The 21101-nt window shown below is 47.0% G+C and overlaps 1 protein-coding gene across 1 annotated transcript in view; it reads right to left on the bottom strand.

The window, feature by feature from the left end:
* Positions 1–20721, bottom strand: part of LOC132514329 (gamma-aminobutyric acid receptor subunit rho-1) — a 31890-nt gene extending 11169 nt beyond the window's left edge. The window contains exons 1-4 of the mRNA XM_060138942.1: positions 20600–20721; positions 4365–4471; positions 2830–2897; positions 1543–1766 (exon numbers count right to left, since the gene is read on the bottom strand). Of these exons, the coding sequence (XP_059994925.1) occupies positions 1543–1766; positions 2830–2897; positions 4365–4471; positions 20600–20721 (521 nt within the window). The remainder of the gene's footprint in view (positions 1–1542; positions 1767–2829; positions 2898–4364; positions 4472–20599) is intronic.
* Between the last annotated feature and the right edge of the window lie 380 nt (positions 20722–21101).

The raw sequence follows: 21101 nt of genomic DNA, 5'->3' as shown, positions 1-21101 counted from the left end.
TAGATTCCAAGCCAGCATGAGGAATGAAGGATTATTATAAATATTCCTTTGGGAGATGGGGGCGGAAATTCAGCTTCGACACTGCCATCTCTGACTCTAAAGATACACTGCATCCACGCAGACACCCCCTACGTAGACACTGGTGTGCGGATGCAGCTTTACCGAAACCAAGTCTGTAAAACTGAAATGTACCATCAGCACAGCACAGAAGGAGTCAATCTCAGGCAGCAGCTGAGTCGCTTCTCTGTGAAGGCCTGAGCTCATCTCCACACGCCCTCCCAGGGGGAGGCGAGCACCACAAGTTTCTAAATTGGGCGCACAGGGAAAGCCCCACTGCATGCCTGTGCTTAAGGAAAGCTTCCCCACGTCAGTGCTTGATGAGCAATTAAACATTTCTAAGGCTACTGCACAGCACAGGGAATAGAGCCCATATTTTCTAATAACTGTAAATGGAGTATAGACTATAAAAATATTGAACCACTATGTTGTACACCTGAAACTAATGTAATATTGTAAATCAGCTATACTTTAATAAATAAATGAAAGAAAGAAACATTTCCAAGGTATCTAAGCTTGTGAGAAGATCTTATTCTTTATGTTTTCAAAGTGATGCTCAAAATAGCATTTAAAATCATCAAGCGGCCCAGGGTCCCCGTAGTTTCTCAAGGAGAACACCAGGGAGAAGGGACAAAAAACAAGCCTGAGCTGGCCAGGCGAGGTAAACAATTTTTTTCTAAACCAAAATTTCAAATCGGAAATTGGGAATCGGAGGAGTTGAAGGAGGCAGGTCTTTGAGAAGAATACGTTAGCTACTTCTCTGACCCCTACTAGAGAAATAAAACTTTCATTAAACGTTTGAAATTGAACTTGAATAGGGCATAAATCATAAGCACCAGCCTGCGAAATTTCCCCAAGTGTATTTGCAAGACGAAATAATTCTTTAAAATGTTTACTCTGGGGCTTCCCTGGTGGCACAGTGGTTAAGAATCCGCCTGCCAATGCAGGGGACACGGGTTCGCGCCCTGGTCCAGGAAGATCCCACATGCTGCGGAGCAACTAAGCCCATGCGCCACGATTACTGAGCCTGCGTGCTACAACTACTGAGCCCAATGAAGAGTAGCCCCCCTTCGCCACTGCTAGAGAGAGCCCACGTGCAGCAACGAAGACCCAACGCAGCCAAAGATAGATAAATAAATAAATAAATAAATAAATAAATGTTTACTCGTGTGTAGAGTTAGGTTTTCTTGATGTTGAAAAGTCGGCAGCTCCTGGAAAGTTAGAAGCTAAGCTGTTCAAAGCCAAAAAGCAGAATTCCCTGGCGGTCCATGGTTAGGACTCCGCTTCGACTGCAGGGGGCACCAGTTCCATCCCTGCTCGGGAACTAAAATCCCACAAGCCACGCGGCGTGGCCAGAAAAAAAGGTAAAAGCAAAACTGCTGTGGTGGGACCAGTGATGTTCTTGGTTGACAAAAGTTTTCCCTTCCTCCCAGCTTCAGGAGTAAGAGGACTCCGAGGGAAAGAGGGAGGCCAGAAAGGGCTCACCTGAGGCTGTAGAGCACTTTGCCGTCGGGCTGGACCCGCAGCATCACGTTGTCCGTGGTGGTGTCGTGGATGAAGGAGCGCTTGGAGTGCACGAAAAACATGTCGGGGACCCAGATCTTCTTCACCAGCCGGCCGTCAAACGTCATGCTGAGGTTTTTGGTGCTCGGGAAGGACAGCCTCTCGTCCTTCCAGTAGTGCCGCAGGTAGAGGGTCATCGTGAAGTCCTGGGGGGCGAGGGCAGAGAGGGAGACCCCACCCACTGAACAGCTGGGTGATGGCAGGACCCTCTGTACCCCAGGCTGGGGAGGGAACTGAGCCCGGGAAGGCCTTGCTTCTAGTCCCTGGGGTTTGCTGCCTCAGGAGGCTCTCGAACCCTGCTTGGGGCGGGGGGACTCAGCAAGAGGCTCTACAGAGGGGGGACCTGAGCCCCACTCCATCCTCTGACACTCGCCTCTGCTGGGCAAAGGCTGCTACCGCCGGCAATGAGACCCGCAGCCTGAGGGCTCCCAGCCCACGCACAGGACCAGCCCAAAATGCCAGACAGTTCAAGCCTCTGGAAGCAGCCCTCAGCCAGGGAGTGGAGCTGGGGGAAGGGCTGGGAGATGGATAAGTAACCCAGCTCCCGGCCTCTCAGCTGCGACAACGCTGAGGTGAGTTCTTTGCTGACTCGGAGTACCCCCGAGGGACCGAGTCTCACGTAGATCTGGTTGGATGGCATGGCCCTTTCTGCTTCCTTCCCTTCCCCTGTCCCCAGCCTCTTCTTGTGTTTCCCGGGATCGCCTGCAATAAACTGCTTGTGCTGGAATGCTTGTCTCAGGTCTGCTTCTTGGGGAACCGAAACTAAGATAAGGCCCTACAAAGTCCTGTAAGTCAAGGAGCTGTGGAATGTTCTATCTTTTATCTAAGCCCACTAAAAAGGAAAAACAAAGCAAACTTTTGCTTTGTCTGCATTTTCACAGCCAGACACAGAATCCACAGCAGTAGCATATATCTGGATCCTTGGACCCTGCTGTTTGTGTTGGAGAGCCTTTGCCCGGAGAACAATCCCAGTGGCAAGACCCTGGACACTGGGGCAGGGAAGATCATGTTTGTCATCTGGCTCTGTTTCATACCAATTGTGTAGCTTTGAGCAAGTGTCTCAACCTCCCTGAACTGTAAAACGAGTGTGGGAATTCCCACCACCTGGGGAGTTATGAGCCTGGTGAATTCTGGTGTGTGGAGCTCCTGGCCCGGCATAGGCCCTGTGGGAATCTCCCTGTCTGCAGCTCTGGTTAGAGCAGCACTTACCATGTCGACCTCTGAGATGCTGTCCAAGCTCTCCACCTGCACATCCACGCCAACAGGAATGGCCGGGCCTGGGGACAGGGCACAGCAAGAGCATTTATTCTTTTCACTTGAACTCTGACTGTGAATGAGACAGGCGTAAGGAGCATTTCCCCTGGAACCTCCATGTCTTGTCAGATTTGAAGGTTTGGTGTCCCACATGCCAGGATAACCAGAGATAAAAGGGTGGAGTCATGGGCTGGCTCCCTAGAATATTCCAACTAAGGTGAAAAGAAATGTTTTTGGTCTGAATCATCCAGGTGATTCTGAAACAATTAGATTAATATAAAGCATCTGTCTTTGGTTACACATGCTCATCTAAGGGGACGATGAAGACCTAGATCAAAGTCAGGTCCCATCTAAGGAGTTACTCCTCAGCATGAGGTCACACATTTTATATTTTTATATTTACCTCCTGGTTTTGTACCCTCTTTCATCTTGGAAGCCAATGTCTCTGGCCATAAGAAAGGCATTGCTTGGTAAATCAGTGCCCAAAGTCATATTCAAAACATTAGCCAAGCCCACAGATCTGCTTCTTTGCTACATGATGGAGTAGCTTCCGTGGGGGATGTGATACACTGGGATGGATATGAAAACATTAGATTTTGGGGGGGGGGTGTTTCTAGGCCATAAACACAATATTCATAAAGAGAAAGAAAGTATTATAAGGGAAGTAAATTGTTGCCTCTTTTCCTCCCTGCTTTCAGGCGTGTAGGGCAGGCATGGAACACACTTAGATCATCACAGAGTAAAAAGGTGGGTTTGGATCCAACAGCAGCTGATTATGGACTGGACAGAGACTCCCTTCCAGAACCTGTTTATTCTTTAGGCAAAGGTGACTGGAAGAAATAAAAGGCATGAGAATGATTTCTGAAATAAATATTTTTTTTTTCCAGGGAAAAAACCCATAAGGATGAAAACCCTATTTGACACTGAGAAAGCTGAAACCTGGCAGTTGCAGGCTAAGCTTCAGAGGGCTTTGGCATCCCTCAGCACTAAATCATTATTTTCTCCAACTATTTTCATTTAATTAAACCCAGCAGACCACACTCTGCCCTTGGATGTCGACCCAGAGTTCCGTCTGCCAGCTCCCAGACGAGAACAAATTTAGTCCAAGATCGTTCTTTCCGAGCATTTTCAAGAGGCAGCTTTGGGATGCAGCTGCCCTGTCTTCCCATTGCCGTCCTCACAGCCAGCTGCTGGGCTCCCCGATGCTGAGCCATCCCTGTCAGCAGTGGCCCGAGCACAGCTCGGCTGGGCTGGCCTGGCCACCAACCAGCAGCCACCTCCCAAGAATGCGTTCAGCAGAGCCCAGGGCAGGCCGGCCGGGGAGGTACTCAGATGATGCTGGGGGCTCAGGGGCCTTGTTCACCAAGCACAACCAAGGCAGACTTGAATGCAGGGAGCGACATTGAGTGGACCCTTGGCTTGATTTCTGCCCACAGACAGACAGAAGGACCTGTAGAAAGAAGACAAGCCCCCACATGCGTGTTTCATACCTCCAAAGCCAGGCCTCATGCTGAAATCGTGGTCATCTATCCTCAGGAGCTGTTCTGACTTTGTCAGTGGCGATTTGGTAATATCAGGGCTGCGTTTAAGAACTGGGCTGCAGAGGGGGAGAAAACAGGTTGATCACATAACCTAATTAAGCCAGATAAAACCCATTTGCATTCAGACTTGATCTTGACAAGTTTGATGGGATGTGTTATTTCTTCTTTAAAGCTGATGGAAATCCTCTCTTCCTCCAGCTTTCTGGATAAATGAACTGACCCAGAAGGTCCAAAACAGGGGTTTAGGAGTGTGAATGAGGGACTTTAAAAATACCAACATCCAGGCCCCATCTTAGAGGTGCTGATTTGGGTGGTCTGGGAATGGGGCCTGGACATTGGTGTTTTTAAAAGCTTCCCAGATGATTTTAATGTGTAACCAAGGCTGAGAACTGCTGGTCCTGGGCTTACTAATAAGTCTAACTCACCCGAAGTTCCTCGGCCATTTTGGGCAGGTTGGAGCTAGAGGAGAGAGGCGGCGGGTGTGGGCTGAGCCCAGCTCCCTTGGCCTCTGCTGGCCCATCCTGTGGAGGGAGCATGGACTTGCCCTTGGGTCAAATGCCAATCATCCTGGCTCCCTGGGAGGCAGTTTCTTGTGCTTCTGCTTCTGAATAGCATCTAGGGCCATTTTAATTTATTTTCACTTTTTCTAAATAGGCATTATATTTGCAGGGTTTGACAATTTTTTAAAACAGAAATACAGTGAAAAGTTGGCCTCTTACCTGTGCCTCCACCCATCCCATTCCCCCATCCTCTGGTACCTCTCTTATTGGTTTCTGGTCTATCTGTCCAGAGTATCTTGTAGGTACAAGTAAATACAAATATATATTCTTAGATCTCCTACTTTTTTCCAGTTTCACTGAAATATAATTAACACATAACATTGTCTTAGTTTTAGGTGTACAACATGATGATTTGATACATGCATATTTTGCGGTAAAATTATCACTGCAATAAATCTAGTTAACATCATCACCTTACATAGTCACAGATTTGTTTTTTCCTTGTGATGAGAAACTTTGAGCTACTCTCTTAGCAGCTTTCAAATATACAATACAGTATTGCTGACTATGTCACCATGCTGTACATTACCTCCTCAGGACTTATTTATCTTATAACTGGAAGCTCGTACCTTTTGATCCCCTTCACCCATTTCACCCACACCCTATCCCCACCTGTGGCAACCACCTGTCTGTTCTCTTGTGTCTACAAGTTCGTTTTTTCAGACCCCACATAGAAGTGAGATCACACAGTATTTTTCATCCACGTTGTCACAAAGGGTCTCCTATTTTTATACACAAAGTTTACATATTATATAAACTCTTATACTTTTTCTTTCTTTCTTTCTTTATATATGACTTGGATTTTTTTCCCATAGCAAAATGTCCTAAGCCTCATATTCTGTTTCACACTGCACAGTGTTCCATTGCACGGATGCACCGTCGCTCACACACTCAGTCCTCTATTGGTGGACATGTGAGTTGCTGCCAGTCTTTTGCTGTTTCAATCAGTGCACGGCCTTCATTTACCCATCATCACCATCTCTAAAACCCACAGAAACAATGAACTGCTCTCCTAGTTCCTCCTTGTTCCAACACCAGTGTGTGTGCTCTCCCGGGTAACACACACACACACTTCTTCCTTTCAATGCACATTTCCCACACTTTGGCCTGCATCAGCATCTCCTAGAGGGCTGGTTCAAACCTAGGTTCCTGAACCTCTCTTTGCCCCATAGCTTCTGATTTAGTAGGTCTGTGCTGAGGTCTAAGAATCTGCATCTCTAATGAGTTCCCAGTTGCTGCTTCTACCGGTGGTCAGCAGACAGTACTTTGAGAACCACGGCCCTGATGCCTTCATCCTCAACACACAGTTTCCTTCCTTATAACTGGCTCCGTCCACCTTTAAAGTCCTTTGCTATCTGCTTTCCTGAAGAAATTCTTTATCCTTTGGGGTGGGGGGGAATATATGTCTGGGAGACAGAGAAACAGAGCTCTGCCCTCCACTGACCTGCCTACTCTGTGCCTATGGGCATCTTATTTCCCTGAGACTGGGTTTTCTCGCCTGATTAAAGGTGAAGCTCTGTGACCTGACCAGGGGTGTGAGGGGCCAATGAGATCGTGCGTGTGCTTTTCAAACTCTAAGGTGGAAACGCAAATGGGAGGAGCCATTGTCGTTTCTGAGCCAATAAGGAAGATTCCTCCTAAAGGAAGGAAATCATTGTGCTGGCAGCAAAGGCAGCGGCCCAGGGGAAGAACTGGGACTAGGGAATCAGGCAGAGCTACACTGCTGGTGGATGGAATGGAGGAAGCTGGGGTCCCCATGGCCGCCCACCTCCTCTCTCTCTCCCACTGGAGCCGGGAGCCACCTCCCTTCTCCTCCTTTCCAGCTCCCCCTTCCTCTTGTCCCACCCTCTGCTTCCCGCCCCTTGGCCAGGGGTTGGGGTGCTGCTGAAAATCACTGCAGCCGAGGTGTGGGGAAGAGACCCCCTTAGGATGGTGTGTGTGTACCTCTGGCCAGTGAGGGCATCTTTGTGTGCTCCTGGTCTCTGTCTTTGAGGCTTACCATGAAAATTAAAAATAAAAGTGTTCTAGAGAGTCTAGGTACTCAAATCAACAAAGCATCCCTCATCCTCCAGATTTGGTTCAAATCTAACCAGAATAAAATGTGAAAGAAAAAAAAAAAAACAACTATGAAGCTGCAATGCATTAATTTAGCTTTTTTTTTTTTTTTTTTTGTGGTACGCGGGCCTCTCACTGTTGTGGCCTCTCCCGTTGCGGAGCACAGGCTCCGGACGCGCAGGCTCAGCGGCCATGGCTCACGGGCCCAGCCACTCCACGGCATGTGGGATCCTCCCGGACCGGGGCACAAACCCGTGTCCCCTGCATCGGCAGGCGGACTCTCAACGACTGCGCCACCAGGGAAGCCCTAATTTAGCTTTTTGATGAGCATTTTCGCAGGACCCACAGGAAGAGGAATTGGAGGATTAATTACTCAGTAGGCCTCATTTGAAAAGGTCTGACCTAAACTATCTCCCCCACTGAAATCGATGGCATTCTTAACCTGGATCTACCATGAAGCTGTCAGTACGGAGAGGAACACACTGCCAGGTGGACTGTTCACTTGGGCGTCCTTGCCCCCGGGCTTACGGATTCGGCCAAATGGGCACTGGCAGGAGATGAAACACAGAGTGTTTATTCCTCCTTCTCTCTCTGCTTTGATGCCAGGGACTAGCAATGTCTGTGTTGCTCTGTGATTACAGGTAATCAGTATCGTCGATAAGCTCCAATAACACAATTTACCCTTCAGGCCTGTGGGTCATCATGGCTTCCTTCTGTTCCTAGTGCTTGGGGGGCATCCACCTGCCTGGGTGCTTCCCTGAACCCTCTGCACAGCTCTGCGAGCAGTCCCTTTGTTCAATTATTGCTTAAGCCCTTTTGAGTGCGGCGCTGTTTTCGGTCAGGACCAGACTGATGCCCAGGGACACGTCAGGGCTGATGCATAGGGATTATGTCATCCGTGGCAAAGTGGAGCAGGGACAGGTGTGTGGGGGCAGGTCCCAGGGGGTGGGAAGGGCTAAGATTACAGGGAGGGCGGCCTGTTGGGCAACAGGCAGGTGGTCAGGAGGGGCAGGATGAGATCACAGGCCACCAAGGGCAGAGTCCTCTTCATCGTCAGCACTTTGCACAGTGCTGGGCCCCTGTGGACTCCCAGCACATGTTCGTGAATGAAGGAAGGGATCAGCGCCTTGGACAGGCACCAGGAAAGAGAGCCAGGAGGGACCAAAAGAGGGGGCGGGAATGAAAATCAGGTTTGGCCCTGGTCTTACTGTGGCTTTGGGCCAGGCTGAAACAGAACTGGGCACTGACTAAAGGGAGGTTTGTCAAATTCTGAGATGTCACTGCCTTTGCCGTCATGAAGCTTAGATTCTAGCCTAGAAAAAACTGATAAATAGGATACTTAAAGTCTTTTTTTTTTTTTGGCCTCACCACACGGCTTGCAGGATCTTAGTTCCCGGACCAGGGATTGAACCCCGGGCCACAGCAGTGAAAGTCCCAAGTCCTAACCACTTGACCTCCAGGGAACTCCCTTAAAGTCTTTTTTTTAATTGTTGTCGTTTAATGTTTTAAAATAACTTTTTTTCTGTTTACATGCCCATGTTAAAACTTTTTGAAAAATAGATTTAAACATAAAGGAGAGGCTGAAAACCACTAAGAAATAACCTGTGCCATCCTGAGTATATCCTTACACTCCTGAGAGAGAAATACTGTAACGTGCTTTTAACTCAAGTTATAATATATCTTCAAATATTGCTTTTAACTCAAGTTACAATACATCTTCAAATATTTTTCCTGTCATCAGCATCTTTTTACCAGCCGAGGTATGATTATTAACCTTGAAATGAAGTGTGACACACATCAGATAATAGGAATAACTAACACTGCCTGAGCGCTCTGCCAGTTGTCATGCTACCTATATTACATGTATTAACTTGGGTTAGTGTTCAGAACAACCCTGTGAGGTATGCTTTGCCACTGTCCCCATTTTATACACGAGGAAACTAAGACACAGAGGGTTTGAATAACTTGTAAAAGTGAAGGAGCCAGGAGGCAAATCCAGAGGCTCTGGTTCCAAGGGTGAGAGGCTAGGTTGGCCACAGTGTCTCGATGGAAGACCTGGCTCCCATTGCCTGGAATGTGGGTTACATGCGGAACATCCAACCTTACCTTTCCCCTCACAGAGAAGCCAGCATGGACCTTGCAGAAAACTGGTGGCCACTCAGTGATTAAACGAGTGCATTTATTGAATGAGTCCCTGGAAAGTTATGAAGAAGGAACTGACATGTCCCAAGTTATGATGATACAGGATGACATTTGAGACAGCTTTTTAGAATGAACAGCGGGTGTACGTTTTTTGAACATCTATTGATATCTTTTTTCTATCCTCTTGGAGGAAAGGAAAAGTTCTGACCTATGGTTCTTCTTCTTGATGTTTCCTTGCTGTGCTGTCCTCATCAGTTTGTAAGTGGATGATGTTTTCTCAGAACATCTCCCAGAGGTTAGATAAAACAGGGATGGGGGAGTGTGAGAAACAAGGGATCTGCCGGAAGTCTCATTCAGCCAATAGCAGAGCACTTGATAAGTTATACTTCACTTTGCTGATTATTTCACCTCTGAAGGTAGAGAACTTAATTTTGACAAGAAAGCAAGAACTAGCTAATGAACCATATGACCCAGCAATTCCACCCCTGGGCATAGATCCAAAAAAACAAAAAACATTAATTCAAAAAGATACGGGCACCCCATTGTTCATAGCAGCATTATTTACAGTTGCCAAGATATGGAAGCAACCTAAGTGTCTATCAACAGATGAATGGATAAAGAAGATGTGGTCTATATATACAACAGAGTATTACTCAGCCATAAAGAAAGAATGAAATAAGGCCATTTGCAGTGACATAGATGGACTTGGAGGGCATTATACTTAGTAAAATAAGTCAGACAGAGAAAGAAAAATACTGTATATCACTTATATGTGGAATCTAAAAAATAAAACTACTAAATATAACAAAAAAGAAACAGACTCACAGATATAGAGAACAAACTAGTGGTTACCAGAGGGGAGAGGGAAGGGAGGAGGGGAAAGATAGGGGTAGGGGATTAAGATGTACAAACTACTACGTATAAAATAAATAAGCTACAAGGATATATTGTATAACACAGGGACTATAGCCAATATTTTATAATAACTATAAATTGGGTATAACCTTTAAAAATTGTGAACCACTATACTGTACACCTGTAACTTATGTAATATTGTACCTCAACTACACTTCAATTTTTTTAAAAATCCAAACAAAAAAAAAGAAGAAAGAAAGAACCTGCTACTGAAATGTTCTTGCTTTCTTGGCATATGAATAGCCAAGGAGAGAAACCCTGAATGTGGGGTCCAAACCACCTGGATGTCATCCTCCTTCACACCCCCATCCAGGGCCGTGGAGAGCAGTGGGGCATGTGCAGCCCTAGCTGCACTGCTTGGAGGTGTATCTGTTCATAGGGCTGCCCTCCTGGCTCGGCCAGCCTTGCCCACCCCAGGCGCTCAGCCAGTCCTGGATGAGCTTCCCCCTCATGGCCTCTCTCCATATCCTGGCCTCTCCTTTCCCACCCCCTCTGCCCATCATCTCTCCCATGGGAGGCAGAAGACTTCCTCGCCTCTGGTCTCACCCTACTCTAATCCAACCATCACACCAACAGCATGGTATGGGAATCACAGTCATGCCACTTCCCCTCTTAAAACCCTTCACCCTCAAAGTGAAATCTATACAACTTAGGCATACAAGGCCTATACTAAGCCTCCTGCCCACCTCCCCAGCCGCAGCTCCCTCTCTGCCCCCCTCTTCTTGCAGCTGCCAGTTATACCCCCCATGCCCCATGCCTTTGCTCCTGCTGTCCCATCTATCTGGAAGGTCCTTTCCACTAGTCTTTGTACACTTTCTTACCCAGACGATGCCTTGCACACCCAGATCAATATCACCTCCTCCGGGAAGAATTCCTGGGTTTCCCTCCTTCCCACTGAAGTCAATACCTTCATCAGAACGTGCTCCATCCTGCACAGCGGGGGCTTTCTGATCAGCCCACCCACTTCCCTGTGCACTCTATGTCGGAGGGACTCTATCTCATACATCTCTGTGGCCCCAGCTCCTAACGGTTTGCAGAGCTCAGACTTTACTAAGATATATACAAAATATGGAAGGAGAAACACAAACCCACAGGTGTATTCCAAAGAGATGAATGGGTCCATAAGCAATATGGCAAGAAGACCAAGGTGTAAACGAGGCAAGGCTCAAAAAAGGTGCTAAAGACAAGCAGAATTCTTTAAAGTTGGATTCTGAACCAGGACAGTCAGTAGAAGGAAGTACTGCTTGGAAAAGATGGAGCAATGTGAACAATTACAATAAGACAGTAATTCTGCTAACAGAATCCAATTTTACTTTGCTACTCTCCATCAAAGAGAATGGTCTTCAAATCGGGAAGGGAAGAGTGAAAAGAATTAGCGGCTGAACAGCGTGGTGAAAATGATAACCTGACATAATCTCACTCAGTGTTTCTCAGCCTTGATCACACATTGGGTTCACTTGAGAGACTTAAAAACTCCCAGGCCACACCCCAGACCAAGGGTGGGACCCAGCTATCAACAGCTTTCAGACCTCCTCAGCCAACAGAGAGAACAACTGCTCTAGCTTTTTAAATGGAACTCAAGCCTGCAGACCCAGATGAATTACGTTTAAGTTTACGTTAAGTTTCTTAAGCTCAAGAAACTTAAGGATCCTGCAGCAGAGAAAACCTGGAAACTAGGAGAGAAGCCAGAAAACTGGAGATGGAAAGCCGCTTTCTTGAGATTCACAAAGAAGAAGAAAAGAGTATCGTGGCAACTGCTGAGGTTAAGCTCCAGGTTGATTCCTGGCCATGTCCTAGAACTTTGATTACACAGACGACTTAGGAACTTTATTGGGTCCCATCATGTCAATAGCATGTGAGTTCAGTGTGAGTTCAGACAGGGCAGGACACCCTGAAGTGGTCTCCTTCCCCTGGGCAGGACCCCCATGTTGGCAAATCAGGGAGTATCACTGGGTGATGTGTGGAGTATAACTGTCCTCAAAGCAAAGGCACCTCTACGGGACTCCTGGTGGATGAGGGTCTGCACTGGCCTTTCTGATCTGTGTCCGCCATAGGACTGCATAAATGAGGCCCAGCATCTTTATGGGTTTTCGAGCTTTACAGTCAAAGTTCTTTGACATGCATTGGCCCACACGATCCTTACAGTAACCCTGAGGTGACAGACATAATTGACTCCGCTCTATGGAAGGGGCAGACTTGAAGATATCCAGCAATTTGTCCAAAGTCACGGTGTGAGAACGTGGCAGTGGCAGGTCCCAAAGCCAGGCACTCTTTCAGTTTGAGCCTGACTTGGTCCCTCTGGCTTGGGAGCTTTGGTGACGGATTCTTGGGGTTGCCCGTAACTGTTCGTGCCCAAGCCAAAACTTCGAAGGAAATCCTCACGGACACACATCCAGGGCTCCATCTTACCTTATGGGAACAAAATTCGGGGCTGTGATGGTAAGCAGGGTTAGGGGTTAGGGAATGGGCCGCTGGGGGGGGTGTTTTATATCGGTGGCCAGGGAACACATCCCTGAGAGGGTGACAACCTAGCAGAGGCCTGAGGGAGGTGAGTGAACGACCTGCCGATTCTGGAAAAGAGTGGTCCAGGCAGAGGCACAGCAGGGACAAAGGCCATGAGATGGGACTTGCTCGGTGTGGCCAAGCTGGTTGGACAGCAGAAGGGAGAGGAGACCCATGCCAGACCAGCTGCGCTCCCTCTGCCACTGAGCTAGGGTTGAACATGGGCTAGTGTCTTGGTTTTCCACCCAAGTGACGCTGCTGTGACGTTTGCACACCCTGCTCTTCTGCACAGGTCTTTGAGGCAGTGACCTGTCGTGGCACGGAGGGCACTGGGCAGTTAGGGGGTTGGCACACTGCCGGGAGCCCCGGCTTTTCTGACTGATGAGGGAACACGGCACGTTCCTCCTCTCTCCAAGTCTGTTTCCTCTGCCATGAAATAAGGGATTGGGCCACAGGGCAGCTTTGAGACCTTTCAAGTCTGTTCCAGAAGCATCATCCCTCAGACGTACTTTACAGCTCTAGTCCTGTTGGCAGATGGTGATGTGGAAAGGGTCAGTCCACTGTCAGGGCCCCACAAAGACGGTTTTGTGTTCCCCTGGACCCGCCAGCATGGGGTGTGTGTGTGTGCATTTAATTTGTATTTATTGTATTTATTTATGTTATCATAATGTTATTTACATTGCACTTCTTGAATTGCTATAGAGGCTGTGCATTCGTCCACATCATGAGTCAGTATTGTGTATTTTCCCTCAAGTATAAATAGTTTATTTCCTTTGATTCCTCACTAAGCGGATTTTGGGGTAACCAACAATCTCTTTTTCAAACCACTGCCTCTAAGAAGGTGTGATAGGTAATTTTCGGTGTCAACTTGGTTAGGCTATGGTACCAGTTTTTAGTTAAATGCCAGCCTAGATGTTGCTGTGAAGCTATTCTTAAGATGTAGCTGTGAAGCTATTCTTAAGATGTAATTAACATTTAAATCAGTAGCCTTTAATAAAGCAGACTACCCTTCGTAATGTGGGTAGGTCTCACCTAATCAACTCAGTCTTTTCTCCTAAGGTCCTCTGAGGAAGAGGGAATTCTCCCTGCAGACTACCTTAATTTTTTTTTTTTTTTTTTTTTTTTTTTTTTTTTGGTGGTACGCGGGCCTCTCACTGCTGTGGCCTCTCCTGTTGCGGAGCACAGGCTCCGGACGCGCAGGCTCAGCGGCCATGGCTCACAGGCCCAGCCGCTCCGCGGCATGTGGGATTTTCCCAGACCGGGGCACGAACCCATGTCCCCTGCAGTGGCAGGCGGACTCTCAACCACTGCGCCACCAGGGAAGCCCAGACTACCTTCAGATTAGAGCTGTAACATCAATTCCCTCTGGAATTTCCAGCCTGCCTGCCCCATAAATTTCAGACTTGGTGGCCCACACAATCATGTGAACCAATTCTTTAAATAAATCCTCCTCCCCCTATCTCTCTATACACACACCACACACACACACACACACACACACACACACACACACACATATTACACTACATATATGTTACACAATACACATATGTGTGGGTAAGATAGAGAGAGAGAGAGAAATAGGTATTATATATATCCTATTGGTTCTACTTCTCTGGAGAACCCTGACTAATCCAGAGTGTGAATACTCCTTGACACCTGAAGTCTGCATACCCGTGGCAGACCCGAGTCACCTGGACCCAGAAGGCTGTGTCTGGTGTGGGTGGGACCAGCCCAGCTTGGATGTGGCTTCTGTGTTATCTTGGGTTCCTCTGATCAAGCCTTCTTCTCGCCACCATGACAGACCCAGGTTCCCACCAAGCTGATGGGTCCTCAACTCGCAGACCTGGCCTGCTGTGGCCCTCCCAGGGAGACAAGAGGGCACAGTAGGAGCATGTTTGTCCACCTGCTTTTCAGGTAAAATCTCGACCTAGATCATCCCTTTTTCCTTGTTCGTATGTCTGAACATAAATTCTCTATGCCTTCCCATTCGAAGACACTGCATTACTTTTTTTTTTTTAGTTTAAAGCTCTGAATTTTCCCCACCTATTCTCTTTATCAGAATTCTCAGGTTGTATTTTTCCCCTACGTTATAGAACATTCTACTTTCTAACTTGTAGATCAATATCTGTCCCTAATACCAACACCACCTGCTTTATGAGCAACCTTTGTTTAGTGATCATATCCTATTCACAATGTACCTATATGGCTTTGAACATTTTAGACTTGCAATAAATGTCTTATGAGTGGAATTCCCATCACTAATTAAATACACCAGCTGTTAAACAAAACAAAACAAAGCGTATGTACATCAAGGAGCCTGTGATGCGTTTGGGAATGAGAAGTTGCTGGGTGACTTCTCAGCCTAGTGACCTCCCGCCCTCTCACCCAAGGAATGGGGAGGAGACCAGGCCTAGAACAGGGGGTCACAGATCCCAATGTCACAGAAATCACAAGTTACAATCACTTGTTGGAAGTTAGATTTCTTTAACGAGGCTGCTCGTGGTATTGGAAGGGTCACTGATTTGGCACCATTCAGACTTCAGTTTGAATCCTAGGGTGGCCACCAACTAGCTGTTAACCTTGGGTGGGTTCCTTGATCTTTCTGTTTCCCAGTTTCCCATAAAATGGGGGAATAATACTAACCTTAGGGGGTCACTGTAAGAATTAAACAAGAAAATGTTAGCTAGAACCACGGGAAATGGCTGATATTCCACTGTTTTTGAAGTATCAAAACATTCTCATATGGTTCAACCTGACTTTCACATCCATGAATAGAACTTCCTGTTCTCATTTTATGGTGGTCATAGTAGGGCACAGGAAGTAGAGAAACGGGACGCGGAACTCTGAGGGTACGCGGGGTGGCATGAGTTCCATACCTTTCTGGGCCTTTCTCTCCTCATCTTTGAAAGGAGGGGCTTTCTAAAGTCTTTGATATTCTGACATTCTGTAAAAATTATTGGATTAAGGTCTGTCACCCCCACTAAACTGTCAGCACGACACGGGAAGGAGTGAGGTCCACGTTCCTCTCCGTTGCCTCCAGTGCCTGGGGCAGTGTGGTCAACACATATTTGTTGAATGAATGAATGACTGAAGGAATGAGTGAGTGAAGTACAGGAATAGCAAGGGTTAGGAGTCACTCATTTATTCATGCCCAACATTTCTTGAGCATCTACTATCTACCAGATATTGTACTTGAACCTGGGGAGACAAGAATAAATGTGCTGGTTGAGCCCTTGTTCTGAACTGAATTGTGCCCCTCCCCAATTCATATAGTCCCCTAACTCTTTGTGTGACTGTATTTGGAGATAGGGCCTTTAGGGAGGTACTTAAGGTTAAATGAGATCATGAGGGAGGGCCCCAGACCCAGTAGGACTGGTGTCCTCATAAGGAGAGGAAAAGACACCTGGATCCTCCCCCACTACCCCACTCCGCATTGACGAGCACAAAGGAAAGGCCATGTGAGAAGGTGGCATCTACAAGGCAGGAAGAGAATCCCTACCAGAAATCGAATTTGCCAGCACCTTGGTCATGGCCTTCTAGCCTCCAGGACTATGAGAAAATAAATGTCTGTTGTTTAAGCCACCCAGGCTGTGGTGTTTGGTTATGGCTGCCTGAGCAGACAGCCCGCAAGGGGCTCACAGTCTAGAAGCTGAGACAGATGAAGAAAAGTGATAATGCTGAATGATTATTCCTCTGAGATAGGACCGATCAGGGGCCGTGGAATTTCCGAAGAAAGTTACCTGAGACGTGAGAGGCAGGGGTAGGGGAGGGCCAAGGAAGGCTCCTCAGAGAAGGTGACATCTGTGCTAAATATTAGAGGAGGAAAAGACTTGAGCCAGAGGAAGTGGGAAGAGACGGGTGTCATAAGCATGGGAGCAGCCCAGCAGAGGCTCAGGAAGCCATCAGTATGAGGGGCAGCTCATACCAGATGAGAGAGAAGCACAAAGTGGACTCTCAAAGTTCCAGCAAACTCTCTGGAGAATGAAGGGATGAGATGCAGAGAGAACACTAGTAACTTAAGAGGAAATCACATTCCATGGTGTTTAGGGCAATCAGAGAGGTGCTGTCCATAAGCCAGAGGCTTGCGCTTTGGCAGGACAGGATGTGACAGCAGTGCCTCGTGCGTGATCACTGCCTCCCTCCCGGCCTCTGCCCTTCATCACCTGAACCCGCTCGTCTCCCCTTGCCTGGAAGCTCTTGCCTGTCTCTCCCTCTCACCTTCTCTAGTCTCAGTCTCCCAGTTCACAGCCAGGTGTCTTGTTAAGAGTGAACCACATTCACTCCGTTTTCTCTTCTTAACACACCACCACCTGTCTCTTCTTGCTGAGGTTGTTAATGGCTCTTCATACCGTATCTCTTGGCCCACTCACATCTTGGCCCTCTGCCTAACTGATTTTTACTCTGGTGGGATCTGACCCTGTTGATCGCTCCCTCCTTCTGGAAACCCTTGACACAGCACTGGAACACTTCTCTGGTCTGTCAGCCTCTTGCAGGCAGAGACTGTATCTGATTCAGTCATTGGCGAGGCACCCGTTGCCCAGGGCAGTGCCTGCCCTGTAACAAGCAACTGATAACTGTCCCAAAGGTGCTCCCTTCGCCTCCTTGATACCTCTCGATTCCAGTGCTACATCTACTTCTCTGGTCCCTCGTTTTCAGCTTCCTTCACCGAGTCCTCTTCCTCCAACCTCTCCTTAAATGTTGTCCGTCCCCAAGGCTCTGTCCTTTGTCCTGCTCTTATTTTATGCTACACACTGTCTTTGGGTCACCTCATCCACCACCACCTAGGAGGACTTTTTTTTTTTTTTGCGGTACGTGGGCCACTGTTGTGGCCTCTCCCGTTGCGGAGCACAGGCTCCGGACACGCAGGCTCAGTGGCCATGGCTCACGGGCCCAGCCGCTCCGCGGCATGTGGGATCCTCCCGGACCGGGGCACGAACCCGTGTCCCCTGCATTGGAAGGCGGACTCTCAACCACTGCGCCACCAGGGAAGCCCTAGGAGGACTCTCTTTACAACTACATCTCCAGGCCCGAATTCCCTCCCGAGCTGCGGACCTGTAGGCCTTCCTGTCAACTGGACAACCATCTCCTGGTATCTTGCAGGCACATCCAGGTCCACATGCTCATACTAAAATCATCATCTTTTCCCCCAAACATGCTTCTCTTCCTGCTCTCCCTTCTCTGGTACCACCCTCTACCCAGTTATACCATCCAAATACCTGCTAGACTTTCACCCAGTCTAATTCTGACAATTCTACCTCCTTAAAGCTCTCATCCATCTTCCCCATCCCTGTTCATTTCATCCTACTCATATCCTGGTTCCGGCTCTCACCATCTCTCATCTGGTCTAAAGCAGACACACTGGATGACTTTCTCTGTCCCCCCTGTAGCACTTTTCCCATCCACCTGCCATCCTGCCACCAGTGTCATCTCTCCAAAATGGAAATCAGCTGAAACTATTAGATCCTCTCTACCTTCAGAGTAAATTTGAATTCTTTAGCAAGACAAAGCAATATGATAATGGTACTTTGTTTCTGATGTTATCAGTTTACCCTCCTAGAGCTTGAGCCAGCATTTGTCCAGGGGCCTGTGGTATAGACAGGCTAGATCTTTATTCTTTTTCTTTTTCTGGCCACACAGTGTGGCCTGCAGGATCTTAGTTCCCCAACCAGGGATCAAACCCGTGCCCGCCAACATTGGGAGCACGGAGTCTTAACCACTGGACCCCCAGGGAAGTCCCTAGATCTTCATTCTTCCAGGGAGGAGGGAGAGACCATAAGTATTGATTCATTCTAGAAACATCGCCCTGGCATTCTGATCTTTACCGAGAGTCAAGTAAGGCACAAAATGTAAGGAGGCACTCCCTCTCAGGTCGTGCAAGGGCCTCCTTTAAGTTTGCATCGTAGCCACCTTACTTGCCTCACCCCCATTGTGTGCATGAGTTCACCTTGCTTCCTATGTTATTATTATGACCCATGAAACGAAGCCTGGATACAAATTACCAGCAGCTTATGAGTTTAGAGTCTGGCTGAAATTAAGTGAGCCTTTAAAAGTTGAGGCTACATAAAAACAAAAACCTGGCTGGGTTCACCATTCTGGAAAGCAATTCTGCCAGTTATATTGGAGCTTTAAATGTTCTTCTGCCATTTGACCCAGTACACTTCCAGGAGTCTATCCTAATTAAATAATCGTGTATGTAGGCAACTACCCTATGTACAAAGATATTCATACAGAATATTTATAATAACAAAGAGGAAGCAATTAAATGTCCACAAATAGAGGAAGATGCTTAAATGGTGGTAATTATACACTATTATGCATTATAGTGTGCGCATTCAAATGATAATTCTATAGACTTCAAATAAGTAAACAAAATCATTGTATTAAGTACAATGAGGTTACAAAATTATATGCATAGAATAATCCCAGGCTAGTAAATACTCAATATATGCTTAGAGAAAAAAAAGACTGGAAGAAAATACACAAAATGTTAACAAGCTTACTTCTAGGTTTGGGGATTATGGGTGATTTCTGTGTGTTGAAAAAATTTTTGTTCCTATGCTTTTTAAAATAATGGTCATATATGGCTTTCATAATTTAAAAAAAGTGAAAGTTCTTTTAAGTAATTTTTAAAAGAAAATCTATTTCACTCTCTAGACTTCTCTTCCTCAGTGGTATTTACTAATAGCTCCCCCTCTAGCTCTGGCTTGGGAGAGAGGCTGAGAAGTTTTTGACGACAACCCATAGGATTTGTTGCTGTCGTTGTTTTTAATCCTCGAGGGCACATTTGGTTCAGAGCATCTCTATGGCAGCACCGCTCCACTGATTCCACCGTTTGCCCAGCAGCTTCTGACTCTTGACTGTAACAGGACATATGGCTTGTGCACAGCGGTCTCTGTCTGCGTCCCGGGCTCACCATGACCACTGGATATTTCAGCTCCTAGCTTTGTGATGTTGCTAAAACAGCTTGAAACAAGCGCTGTGAGCCAGAGCTGGCTGTTCCGGATCCCATGTGTGGAGGGCTCTCTCAAACACAGAGCTGGGCGCTGAGGAACAAGACACCCAGCCCAACCACTAGCCCCAAACTCCAGAAAGCTGGACTTCCTTCCATACTAATTGCTTTTTTATGACCTCTATTCACGTTACGTTCAGAGATGAAGAAAGCTGAAGCTCAATTTGGACTCAGGCTGATAAAGAACCAAGAATCAGTGCCCTTCCTGCCTCCATCTCTTCCTCAGTGAGAGAGAGAGAGTTGGATTGGGGGATCTCCAAATGTACTATTTTATTGATGCATATCGGACAAGAAGGTATGCAGGTATTCCATTACCAGCTCTGTCACAGAGCTGCCCAGGTGAGACCGATGCTGAAGGATCAGTCTGGCTCTGTCTAAGCTCCCTCCGCAGGCTGGTATGGCCAGGGTGACGCGTACCGCACTGGTAACCAGCAGCGGCTGGTCCTCAGGCAGGTCCATCCCTGCCTCCTCCCGATTCACTACTGGTGGGGACAACCTAACGATCCTCCTAGCCACACAGCTTGAAGACAGCTGCTTTCTTCTCTTTTAAAAGATGTTAAAAGGGACTTACACATCTAGCAGCAATAATTAGAACTCACAGAATCATTCTCACTAATTAGAGGTCCCATGGGTTATTTGAGAATTCCCAGATTTGCTCCAACCTAGGATGCACACATCAAATAATTGCCCTTATTTTCTTTTAATGTGCATATATTCTTTTATCCAGTATCTACTTTTACCCAGGACAATTCCTAAGAGATTGAAGAATATGCAATGATAGCACTGTATCAAATCTAGCATCATTTAAAAAGAAAACATAATTCTAACTTCCTAAAAGGGGGAGTAGGCGGAAGCAGGAAAACAAAGGGAAAAGGAGTAAAAAGGCAAAAGGCATCCACGGGAAACACCATATATTGTAAACGATTCCACAACAAAACCAGAAGCTTGCTTTACATACCCTCTTCCCCTAAATTCTCCATCAGGGGAAGTCCACTCACCTGCCTTTCTTCGACATCTCCTGTACGTCTCTTTTTCGCCAGTGCACTCTGCTTTCAGTAGCCAAAGCCCATGGCCACCACAAAAGGAAAAGGCCAACTTTCATGTTCTGGACAGCCAGCATGCGTTTCCAAATCCAAACAGTTCTCTCAAGAAACAGCAAAAAAGGAAAAGGATGTTCTTTTTCTCTCTTAACACATTATTGTTCTGTTCATTATTAGAAAGATGTTTACTCATGCAAAAAAAAAAAAAAAATCAACCCACAGTCTGTAATCTGGAGCGCAGGAGAAAAAGCAATTTCCACTAAACCTATAAATCCTCCTACGTCAGATGTCAGGGATTTTCTGAACTGAGGTTGAAGTCCTGTGTCCCTGTCGGACAATTATTTTGGCTGGTCTAAATGAGTTCATCGTCAGACGTGGTGAATACGTTCGTAAAAGGTCTGTATCTTCTGTTCCAACAGAATAGAAGGAAGTAAAAACAAACCAAAGCAATTTCTGAAAC

The sequence above is a fragment of the Lagenorhynchus albirostris genome, unplaced genomic scaffold, assembly GCF_949774975.1.
Source record: "Lagenorhynchus albirostris unplaced genomic scaffold, mLagAlb1.1 scaffold_257, whole genome shotgun sequence".
NCBI lineage: Eukaryota > Metazoa > Chordata > Mammalia > Artiodactyla > Delphinidae > Lagenorhynchus > Lagenorhynchus albirostris.
Note: the sequence above shows the minus strand (reverse complement) of the source record. Positions and strands in the feature narration are given on the sequence as shown.